The sequence below is a fragment of the Mauremys reevesii genome, linkage group 1 (assembly GCF_016161935.1).
Source record: "Mauremys reevesii isolate NIE-2019 linkage group 1, ASM1616193v1, whole genome shotgun sequence".
In the NCBI taxonomy this organism is placed as follows: domain Eukaryota; kingdom Metazoa; phylum Chordata; order Testudines; family Geoemydidae; genus Mauremys; species Mauremys reevesii.
The window spans coordinates 2,473,295-2,485,962 of NC_052623.1; the positions used below are offsets into that span (position 1 = coordinate 2,473,295).

The 12,668-nt window shown below is 48.0% G+C and overlaps 1 protein-coding gene across 1 annotated transcript; it reads left to right on the forward strand.

Moving 5' to 3' along the window:
- The first annotated feature begins 8,075 nt into the window (after positions 1 to 8,075).
- LOC120386887 (olfactory receptor 52M1-like) lies at positions 8,076 to 9,023 on the forward strand. Its single transcript, XM_039506890.1, has one exon. The coding sequence runs from the start codon at positions 8,076 to 8,078 to the stop codon at positions 9,021 to 9,023; it is 948 nt and encodes a 315-aa protein (XP_039362824.1).
- Positions 9,024 to 12,668: the final 3,645 nt, after the last annotated feature.

Here is a 12,668-nt window from a genome sequence, read left to right on the forward strand (position 1 = left end):
CCTCCCCTGGAGTTGAGTGGAAGGGATACTGGACTTCTCCCCTCCCCACATACTAGGACATTTTGGAGAGGAGGATCTGGAACTTGGCAATGTTCAGCAAGTTCAGCATAGGCTGCAGCGGTACTCTAGAGTCCAGATGCCATTTTTGAACCTCAACCAGATGTCTCAAAATGTCGGATTGCTCCCTCATAATCCACAGCATCTCTTCCTGTGTGGCACGCTCTTGTTCCCTGAATGCTTTCCTGTCCTCCCTGTCCTCGTGCAGGTTGTCAGACAGTGTAATCCTACATAACATAAGAACATAAGAAAGGCCGTACCGGGTCAGACCAAAGGTCCATCTAGCCCAGTATCTGTCTACCGACAGTGGCCAATCCCAGGTGCTCCAGAGGGAGTGAACCTAACAGGCAATGATCAAGTGATCTCTCTCCTGCCATCCATCTCCATCCTCTGACGAACAGAGGCTAGGGACACCATTCTTACCCATCCTGGCTAATAGCCATTTATGGACTTAGCCACCATGAATTTATCCAGTCCCCTTTTAAACATTGTTATAGTCCTAGCCTTCACAACCTCCTCAGGTAAGGAGTTCCACAAGTTGACTGTGCGCTGCGTGAAGAAGAACTTCCTTTTATTTGTTTTAAACCTGCTGCCTATTAATTTCATATGGTGACCCCTAGTTCTTGTATTATGTATCCTCCATGTGCTGTGCTCCATCTTGTCACTCTTGGAGGTGCACATTAATGCATTGAACATGTCCTCCCGAGTCTTCTATTTCTGCCTTCTAATCTGGGAACGTCTCTGTCCTGTTGTGGAGGAGACGCCAATGGACAAGGTTTCAGCTGCAAAGAATACAAAGCACAAGGGTAGCGTTGACAGTCCACACACTGTTTCTGGTGCAAAGTTAATTCTTTTCATAAAAGAAACACCACTCAATGCACTTCCCTGCAAGCCACAACATCATGACAACTGCTGGCTACTGCAAGAGTCAGTTTGCTGGTCCAGGCATGGTGAGTAAGGCCATGAGGCATGGGTGAGAAGTCATGTGCTGCAGCTTTCGTGAAGACATTGTCGGAGAAAAACTCAGTTCTCGCTTCCACAACATCTAGAGCATTTAAAACTTCCTCCATTTCCCCTAGGTGACCATATGCAATATAACTCCTGCGCATAAGAGAGGCAGAAAGGGAGCAGATGCTGCAAACATCTGGGTGCATACCTGGTCCTTATGCTGCAATGTTGTGCACTGCAATGATGCCAGAAGAATTAATACTGGAGTGGTGTGGCAAAGAGACATGATTTGTTTTTTTAAGTGATACCAGATTTGGGTGATAAATGGACCTGGGGACATGAAATAGATTTAGACCATTGCAAGTTGTTTGACCTAGTACCAGATGACATTCAGATTAACAAATATCATTAGACAATATCAGCAGAGCACTCGTTAGACGGAGTGAGAAATGGCTAATTGATTGAACTCAGAAAGGAGATGTCCATGGGGAATCATGATCCAATGGGGGGTTTTCAAGTGGTTCACAAAGGTCCTTAAGCACCTAACTCCTGGGACAGTCCTGGAAAGTCTGACTCAGTCTGGAACATTTGATTTCAGTGCCACATAGGAGACACTGGGAGAAAATGAACAGAAAGGGAGAGAAGAAATCCAATGCAAACACTCATCCAGTCTCTATCCTTCCTATAGGACCTCCCTTGTTCCAGGGCAGCTTTGCGGGGAGGGTGAGGCCTCTGTTCCCAGGACAGAACTCCGACTGCCCTCTAGCTACAGGAACAATCGGTTGGTGTTGCTTATCCTGAGTCTGTTCTCTCAAAGCGACCCCAGTAACTGTGATGTGTTGGCAGGTTTCTCAGTGGGAGCGGAAGTGGAGTCCCGGAGTTCACACTTCCCAGGCGCGGGCAGCTCACAACCTCCAGCTGGTTCTAAAAACCTCAGATTCCCCTTGAGAGGAGAGTAAAGGCTCAGGCTCCCTCTTGCAGCCTTTCCTCTGTGTCACGCCCAACAAACATTCCCTGCCATAGCGAGAGACCATTTCCCTCTTGGCATGATGGAGAGATCATGGTTATGGCAGGGAAGTCAGGACTCCTGGGTTCGGATATGTTCATAGTGACTTTCCTTTGTTAGGAGATTTGAAGATCCTTCAATGAAAGGTGCTGCACAGTATGATAATAGTTACTGATCTCTGATCCCAAAGCAACAGCCCCATGTACTTGCTGAAAGTATTCATATCTCCTCTCAGACATCTGTCTTCAGATCTGTCTGTCTATTATCTACCCATCCCTCCTGGGCATTTACAGGGTATCAGACCCTATGGAAACACAGACATTATCCCTAATTTTCTTAATAATCAACTATAATTTTTAAATATACACAAATACACAGAGCAGCCAATTCCTCTCTGACTCAGTGGAGACCCCAATAGTTCTCATCTCCCTTTGGGAAGGGCCAGTAATTGCTGTTTACTCCTAAAGATGGATGAAGAGCACAGAAGAGCAGACAAGCCTGTCTCCAGCCTATTTGCATTCAGATGTTTGCTTCTCCCCTAGAGGTTGAGCGAATCCCACTGGGACTGCCAGAGCTATATTATAAACAGCGCACACCCCTGTGTTGGCTCTCGGCGTGGGACGCTGCTGCAGATGCTGGGCTGAGAGAGGTGTGGGACACGGCTACCTGAGGGGGATTCCCAGGGAAGACGCTTCCGTCTCAGGATTCACAGGTACCCCACTTCTTGCTGAGGAGCTCACCTGCTCGATAAATGCAGTGTTATGTGGGCATGATGGGATAGAGCACTGGTTTTCAAAAATTTTGCCTGGTGACCTAGTTGAAGAAAATTGTTGATGCCCACGACCCAGTGCAGCCAGGGATGAGATGTTTGGGGAGGGGCTCAGGGCTGAGGCAGAGTCTTGGGGTGTGGGGGTGATGGATGTGGGGTTAGGGTGTGGGATTGGATTCTGGGCTAGGGCAGGGGGTGGAGGTTTGGGAGGGAGTCAGGGCTCTGGGCTGCGGGTGCAGGCTCCGGGGTGGGGCCGTGGATGAGGGCTTTGGGGTTCAGTAAGGGGTTTCAGGTTGTGGGGCGGGTAAGAGCTAGGGCAGGAGATTGGGGTGTGGGATTGGGGTGCAGGCTTACCTCCAGCAGCTCCCGGTCAGTGGTGCAGCCAGGGTGCAGAGGCAGGCTTCCCGCCTACACGTGGCTCTTGCCCGCAGGCCCTTCCCCCCTGCTCCCGTTGGCAGGGTGGGGGCAGTACGCGGAGCCCTGTGGCCTCCCTCACCTAGTAGCTGGACCTACTGCTGGCCACATCCAGAGAGCAGCGCGGTGCCAGAACAGGTAGGAATTATCCTGCCTTAGCCGGGCAGCACCGCTGATGGGACTTTTAACAGTCCGGTGGGCGATGTCACTGGAGCCATCGAGACCCAGTCCCTTCCATTCTGTGACCCAATTCTGGGTTGCAACCCACAATTTGAAAACCACTGGGATAGAGAGTAGGACTGTGGTTCTTTCCACTCCGCACAGCCATGAAACATTCCAGGACCCATTCTACTGGTCAGAAGTTTGCTCCAGTAACATGGGCCAAAAGGTCACACTTTTCTGTGAACCCCCATCTGCTGGCCGATGACCTCAAGCCCCCAGGTGGCTGCATTTCAGTGGCAAAGTGGATCCTTCAGGAAGAAAACTGTTAATAGACGTACAATACTGAGGCCAAATTCTGAGGCCGTGGCCTGTACTTTGCTAAGACCCCACTGAGGTAAAGCTCCCCTGGGGGAAAGAGCTGACTAAAGACCTCAGTCATTGGCTATGTGTTAATGCACAGACACTGTCACCTCCTCCTCCTGCATTTCAGGGCTCTGTCTGTTAACAGGATGGGGAGTGGAGGCTGTTCCCTCACTTTTATCTGCTGGAAAGCATGGAGCTGCTAGGTCTCCTCACTGGAATAGCTTCATTTGAGAAGTCAGATGAACTGTTATGCCTCAAATTTAAAAAAACCAAACCAACCAACAAACAAACAAACAAAAACCCAATTTAGCTGAAAGCAGACACCTAGCGTGGGAAATTTCAGTCCAAATGCTTAAAATTTGGCAAACTTATAAGCAACTGATAATGAGGTCTCCTAATTGACTGTGTCAGACAGCCTTAAATACTGGTGGTGCCACCAGCACCACCTACAATGGCCAATCCATTTGTGAATCCCATGCAGCTAAACTCTTTGCTCCAATAATGCCAGTGCCAAGGAGTTCCACAGGCCAAATATGGAGTATGTATTTTTTTTCTTTTATCAGTGTTATATGTTCAGACTTTCAATGTAACAGAATGTTTCCTTGTTCGTGTTGTGACACACAGTAAATATAAATGCCTGATCTACTTTCTTTATTGATAGATTTATAGACCAGAAGGGTCCATTAGTTCATCCAGTCTGAATTCCTGTATAACAGAGGCCATTAAATTTCATACAATAACCCCTGTATTGAGCTTCATAACTTGAGTTTGACTAATGCCTGGTATAGACTAGGATTTTACATCACAGAGCCACATGGTGAGAAGGGAACACAGTGTCCTCTAGTCTAATCCCCCGCCAGATGCAGGATTTGTTGTGTCTAAACCATCCAGGACAGGCGGCTGCCCAGCCTCCTTTGGAAAACTTCCAGCAAAGGAGCTTCCACGACTCCCGAGGCATCTGTTCTGGCTCTCTCTGCCTCACTGGGGTTATGTCTACACTAGAGATGTTAGTAAAAACAACAAGGAGTCTGGTGGCACCTTAAAGACTAACAGATTTACTTGGGCATAAGGTACTCCCTTCTCTTCATGTGTCAGTATATAATGCCTGCATCTGTAACTTTCACTCCATGCATCTGAAGAAGTGAGTTTTTTTACCCATGAAAACTTATGCCCAAATAAATCTGTTGGTCTTGAAGGTGCCGCCGGACTCCTTGTTATTTTGTGGATACAGAGTAACCTGGCTACCCCCTGATACTAGAGGGCAGTTTCTTCTAAGATTTCATCTAAATCTTCTTGAACCCATTGCCTCTTGTCCTGCCCTCTGTGGCCAGAGAGAACAACTTTTCTCCATATTTTTATGGCAGCCTTTCAAGTACCTGAAGACCGCTGGCATGTCCTACTTAAGCTCCTCTTTTCCAAACTAAAAATACCTTGTTCCCTCAGCTTCCTCTTATGGCTTGTATACCATCCCTTGGATCATCTTTGTTTTTCACCTTTGGATCCTTTACAGTTTCTCTACATCCTTCCCATACATTAGTGACCCAAGCTGGACACAATACTCCAGCTGAGGCCTGATCAGCATGAAATAGAGAAGTACGATCACCTCCCGTGACTTGCATGCTAATGCAACACAAAACTGCATTTTCTCTTTTTACACTAGGAGAAATGTCCACACCCCTGACAGATGTAGCTATATGAAGGGCTTACACCAGTGTAAACAGCATGAGGTCGACGGAAGAATTCTTCCATCGTCCTTGCTACCACCTCTCAGGGAGGTGGATTACCTACGTTGATGGGAGAACCCCTGATGTCAGTGTAAGCAATGTCTACGCTGAAGCGCTATGGCAGAGCTGCTATAGCATTTTAAGTGTAGACAAACCCTCAAGTAGATTTTCCATAAAAGCATCCAGTCTGGATCTGCAGCCATGGGGAGTTGGAGAATCCACCACTTCCCTTTGCAGTTTGTTCCAACGGTTAATCAACCTCAGTGCTAAACACTTGGCCCTTATTTCCAACAGGTTTCAGCCATTGGGCCTCGCTCTGCCTTTCTCCGCTAGATTACAGACCCCATTGGCACCCATTATTTTCTCCCCAGGAAAGTCTCGCTTGATCATCTTTTTGATAATATAAATAGATAAGGCTCTTTATGTCTCTCCCAATGTCCGGCATATTCTCCAGCCTCCATTCATTTTTGTGGCTCTATTCTGTACCTTCTCCAATTTTTCAGCATCCTTTCAGAAATGTGGACCGCAGAACTGCACACAGTCAGTTTCTCCAATGCCACGTGCAGAGGCAAAATCCTTTCCCTGCTCCAACACTCCACTATCCTGTTTTATGCATCCAAGGATCACAACAGCCCTTTTGGCCACAGCATTGCACTGGGAGCTCACGATGAGTTGGTTGTCCACAGTGACCCCTAAATCCTTTTAGGGGTCCCTGCATTCCATAATACAGTGCCCTAGACTGTTTCACTATATTATAACATTTTGTTTGCATCGGCCCAGCTCACCAAACACTCCATATCAATCGGTATGGCTGCCCTGGCCTCATAATTTTAACCACTCTGCCAACCTTTGATCATCCGCAAATTTTATCTGCAATGATTTTCTATTTGCTTCCAGGTTCTTGATGAAAATATTGACTAGCATTAGGCCTAGAACTGATCCCTACAGAGCTCCACTAGGAACAACCCTATTTGCTGACAATGGCCCATTGACAATGGCTTTCTGAAATCTGTCAATTAGCCTGATTTTAGTTCATTTTACATGTGCTCTACGGATATTGTAAACTGTTCAATTTTTTATCTGAATATTTCCCCTACTAAATCAAATGCATAATTCCCTTTGATCAGCCAAATGTGTACTTGCCTTAAAGGATGACATTTGGTTTATTTGACAGGACCTTTTTTCCACAAACCATGTTGTTGACTGACATTAATTATATTCCTAGATTTTTTTTAACTAATCTCATACCAGCTATTCCATTGTTTTCGAACCTGGTCAAATCTTCTTTTTTTAATTTCCCTTAATTTTTTTAAAATAGTTTACATTTTAACACAGAACTGTCCTGTATTTGCCTTTTTTTTTTGGTTTGGATCTGCTGATGCATTATTGCATTCTGGTTCCAAATGAGATGTGTGGTTAATTGGTCAGTTCATAACTCTGGTGTTCATAATTCTAAGGTTCTACTGTCGATGCCGTTGTACATCTTGACAGCTAATGGTCTTGGAAATATTTACCTTATGTGATGAGTACCTCATACTGCTTCTTTCCAAATTCAGAAAAACCATATTTCTCAAACACATCTACCTTTTCTGAAACAATAATGAGTTTCCTTTCTCCATCTCATAATGGCCCTATACGTTTTCTAGGATTTATTTTGTTCTTAATATAGTTAAGAACCTCCTTTTTGTTATCCTTAGCCCTGAGAAGCATGAATTTTTCCTGGATGTCTTCAATGTCCCATATCAGTTTTTATAAATTCTGATTTGTATTGATTTCTATCTATTTTTTTCTTTTTCCCATGTATTATATATGAATTTTGCCCATCCTAATTGCTACCTGCCCTTTCCCACTGAACTTGGTTTTTAGCCAAATTCGTCCACACTCTAGACTGTGGAATCATGGCTTTTTGTCTTGAAGAAGTCACAATTTTCAATCTCATTTTTCTGTCTAAATATTTCCTCCCAATAAGTTTTGCTGATAATTGTCCTCAGCTTTGAAGAATTAGTCCTTTTGAAGAACTAAGTATCTATAGATATTACTGGTTGGGAACTGTTCTTTGTTTGTCAATTTGAATTTAATCAGTGTCATCCTTCATTTTCCTCTCTTCTATCATATTCCCCCTTCTTTGTCTCTTCTCTAATGTAAACAGTCCCACTTTTCTGTCTTTTGGCATATGGCAGCCTCCCTCATTGTCACAGCCCGTCTTAGAAATCCCCTTTCTGTCTGCTACATCCTTAATAGAGACTGGGTGACCAAAACTGAGCACATATCCAGAGCAGAGTTCTCCATTGCATTCCTTCAGGCATCCGAGCACTGTCTTCGGCCACTGCTGTGAATGAGCAGGTGTTTCCATGGAGCTATTATCAATGATGCCCAGGTCCTTTCCCTGAGGTGTGTTCTAGTTGGGTTGTTTGCCCCTGGGACATCTTGGAAAGGGTTTGGTCTTTTTCCACTCTCAGATCTGCCTAAGCATGTGCACGCAGTTTCTCATATTATCTTTGTCTCTCCATCCAGGAATTTGTCCTGCGACGAACACCATAGACTCTGGGCACATACAGGAAGTCAGTGGAACGTACAGTATATACAGGAGACACCGTTCTGCCTCAGAGTTGGACACCTTCTCCCCTACTCCATGTCAGATTCCAATACAACCGACTTCACCAACCCCTCCACCTTCATCCTGCTGGGCATTCCTGGCCTGGAGGCAGCCCATGTCTGGATCTCCATCCCCTTCTGCACCATGTACATCATAGCCATCTTGGGGAACTTCACCATCCTGTTCGTCGTGAAGAGGGAGCCGAGCCTCCATGGGCCAATGTACTATTTCCTCTGCATGCTGGCTGTCACCGACCTGGTCCTTTCTACATCCATTGTTCCCAAAACACTGAGTATCTTCTGGTTCAATTCCAGGGAGATTGATTTCAGTGCCTGTCTCACCCAGCTGTACTTCATTCACTGCTTCTCAGTGATAGAGTCTGGGATCTTCGTGGCCATGGGATTTGATCGCTATGTGGCCATCTGCCATCCCCTGAGACATTCCACCATCCTGACAAACCCTGTTGTGGCCAAGATCAGTCTGGTTGTGGGGCTGCGCGGTGGTATGCTCGTAATGCCACATCCCTTCCTGGTGAGATGGCGGCCATATTGCAGAACCAACATCATCCCCCACACACTCTGTGAGCACATGGCTGTGGTGAAGCTGGCCTGCGCCGACACTCGCGTCAGTAGTTACTATGGCCTCTTTGTGGTATTCTGTGTGCTCGGTCTAGATGTGTTTTTTATCACTGTTTCCTATATCCAGATCCTCAGGGCCATCTTCAGCCTCCCCACAAAGGATGCCCGGCTCAAGACATTTGGGACCTGTGCCTCTCACCTCTGTGCCATCTTAGCCTTTTATGTCTCAACGATTTTCTCCTCCCTTACATACCGGTTTGGCCAGAATGTCGCCCTGCATTTCCATGTTCTCATTGCCAATGTGTACCTCCTGGTGCCCCCCATGCTAAACCCCATCATCTACGGGGTGAGGACCAAACAGATCCGGGACAGGCTGCTCCAGATCTTTACTCATAAAGGGACCTAAAAGTTTTCTTCTGGTTCTCTGGCTCTCAGACCGAGCTCTGTACAGAGCTGGCTGGAGAAATGGTCCCGGGCCCTCTTCCCTGAATCCCTGACTGGTCAGTCAATGAATCATGAAACTCTTTCTGACTATACTGTGCTGTGTCAGGGTGACAAACTGGGGAATTGGTCTACGTACAACTCATTAATTCGTAAGGTTGCCACCTTTGTAATTACTGGTAACTGGACCACTGAAGCACTGCCCCCCACCCCGCCTCTTCCCTGAAGCCCCGCCTCTTTCTCTGCCTAGTCCCTCTGGGCCCTGGCCCTTTTGCTCACTCCTCCCCTCCATCTGTCACTCACTGGGTCATCTCCATTCCCTCCTCCCCTCAGCTGAGCTCCCCCTGCTCCTGCACTGGGAAGGGAGCAGCTGCAGCCGCACAAGGAGCCTGCAGTAAGTGTAATGAGCAAGCAGCGCTGGGGCTGACAGGCCAGTCAGGAGGAGAGAGGGAAGCCATGAAGCTGCGAAAAGAGCTGAGTGTTAGGAGTAAGGTTGTGTGGCCGATGGTCGAGATTGTACATTGTACAGCTCGTGGGCCCTAAGGCTGAGCTACAAAGTCCTGAGGGCAGAGACCCTTGTGTGGTTTGTTTCCTTAGTTTTCAGTTCCCTTTTGTTCCTCCTGGCTGGGATCCTGTAGCTGGTAGGGTCCCTGCAATGGGTGTGGGCCTCTGGGGCGTCTGGGGTAGGGCCAGGGATCAGTTTTGAGGCTAGGTGCACAGCAGCTGAGAGAGGTGGAAGGAGAAGCCCCTGCGCTAGCTGGGAAGGCGGCATGCTGGGCAGAGGCCGGGGTGGCTTTGATAACTCACGGGGAGGGAGATCAATGGCGCACGCCCCATTAGCCGGCTATTTACACATGTACACGGCACCTTATCTGGAAATACAGTATGTAGTAGGAAGAGAGCCTGAGACATAAGCCCTCGTGTCAGAGGCTTGCTGTGAAGCACGACCTGCTCACAGAATCTTGCAAAAACATGGATGATATTGGAGAAAAACACATTCCTAAGAAATGCCAGTCGCAGAGTACTCACACAAACACATCCTGATATTTTAAAAAAAAAAGTGGTACCAGAACATCCCGATATCAAGGATGGTACAAAAACATTCCCGAAGGATAACAGGAACCCACTGAGCCCTCCTAAAAGATAAGGTCCGGATGACAGCCTGTAATAGAGACATTTTAATCAAACATGTACATGATGATGGGTGATAATTAGCCACGTCAGGGGGCAGTAACTAACTTATCTGTATGTCTCGCAGAGGGAGTATCTTTGTCTGGCCTAGGGAGGAACAGAAATTCCTGCCATTCACTTGTGAGGGCATACATGATGTATTAGTGATCTCATATAGTCTGCGGGGTTCTGGTGCCATGCTTTGTTGACAATAAAGCTGACTTGCCACTTTCATCCCTTAAAGGACCTGGTAATCATTGGATGGTTCATGTGAGGTCTGCTGTGCAGCTGTCTACTCAGGGTTGGGATGGCACACAGCGGGAACACACGCCTGCAGTCACACATCTGTCAGTACAGGTTACCCAGGGGCTGAAGCGGAATGGTGAAGCTGAGTCTAACGTACGCTCTGAGTGATGCTTTTGATCATGACATGTAGAAGCTTTTTAATGCTTGGGCAGGGACATGGATGGTGTCCTTGGACTCTGTTTGCAAGAAGCTGGGAATGGGTGACAGGGGCTGGATCACTTGATGGTTCCCTGTTCGGTTCATTCCCTCTGGGGCACCTGGCATTGGCCACTCTCAGAAGACAGGATACGGGGCTAGACCTGTTATATTTCCTTCCCACCCTGGGAAAACCGATTTCCATCATTAGTCCTCTCCCACTGGGCTGCAAGGACCCTGCCCTCGGTCATGTCCTCCGGTTCTGCCAGCAGGGGTAGCTTCAAGTGCTGCCAGTGGCACATGATGGAGAAACGCTCAAGAGGTACTTTTTGGTCCCCTACCAGGGGGCTTAGTACCAGGTACACTATTCCTCAAGCCCCAGCAGGCTGCCGGCCCCATCATCACCAGTGACCCTTGTTGCCCTTCCTCCTTCCCTGCCTACCAATGCTCCCGCTTGGGCCCAGGGGGCAGCCCTACCTGTATGCCCAGATGAGCGTGTGAGCCCCGCCTTTGCTGTGTGGAGCACAGGTGTCAGCTATTCACCAATCCCTGGTGGACCCCAAATTCATCAACCCAGACGCCCAAGTAATGGTGCAACCTTTTAAGGCCAACTCTTAACTTGCCTACAGCCAAGTTGACTGTCCAGTACAAGGGCTGGTCAGGAATATGGACTTTTGCAGTCTGTGACGATTATCTGATTCTCATGCTGCTGTGATACTAACAAAAAGAGTGGGGGATGGTCACCCACAGCCAGGCTAAACAGGCCTCCACACCTAACTCCATTCCTGAGCCTCCTACAGGGACCCAGTGCGAGGTGGTGGAACTCAACCCCAGACCAGAGACTATGGCAGCAGTTGTAGTTCCAGTTCCTGAAACCCTACCAGAACCAGCCCAAGGATCGGAACTGACAGAGCAGTCAGCCCCAGAGCCCGGGCTTGCAACCCCACCAGAGTCAGGGGAGCCAGCACCAAAGGGCCATAGAGCCTGCAGCAGCAGCAGCAGCTAAACCGGCACAAGAAGCTCAACAAAAGCCTGAAATACAATCTAGTGCACCAGCAAAGAGCAGATCACAGTCAATGGGAACACCCACATCACCTGCATCACTTCCAGTGGAACCAAGCCCAAGTCCACAACCCAGCAAGGAGCTAATGTCTCCAGCATCAACGGAGAAGTTCCAGGCAGAGCAGAAAGTGGATAAAAGGCTCACGGGAATTTGGACAGCAGCAAGGAGTAACCCACCACCTCTCAGCTGTTCCAATACATCCAGGTTTGTTGTGGAAGGGGGACTCTTATACAAGGAAACCCTTATACTGTAAGCACTAAACCATTCATAAATGTTTTATTTTCACTGGGGCGAACAGGACCAAAGACCATTTGGGGAAGTCATTTCACTGGGAGGGGATGGGAAAGGACATTTCGATTTATGTCCGAGCTTGTGAGGTGTTCCAGAGGGTGGGGAAGCCCCAAGACCAGGTCAAGGCCCCTCTCTAGCCACTCCCCATTATTGAGGTTCCATTTCATCATGTAGCTGTGGCAGGGCCGGCTCCAGTCACCAGTCCAGCAAGCAGCTGCTTGGAGCGGCCAAGGGGAAGAGGCAGCACGTCCGGCTTTTCGGCAGAAATTCGGCGGTGGGTCCCTCGGTCCCTGTCAGAGGGAAGGACCTGCTGCCGAATTGCCACCGAAGAGTGGAGCAACGGCAGTAGAGCTATCGTGATTGCAGCTTTTTTTTTTTTTCTGCTTGGGGCGGCAAAAACCCTGGAGCCGGCCCTGAGCTGTGCATATTCTGGGTCCTTTCCATAAGAAAACATCCAGAGGAAAGCTATACCTACTGACCTGCATGGATTTTCCCACCCAATGGCCGGAAGCAGTAGCTCTAAGCAACACCGGGGCTAAAAACGTGAGCCAGGCACTGGCAAACATTTTTGCCAGGGTAAGAGCTAACTCCCAGGCAGGGACCATAAAATGTCTTTGGGAAGCTCATGGGGTAAACCACTTGGTT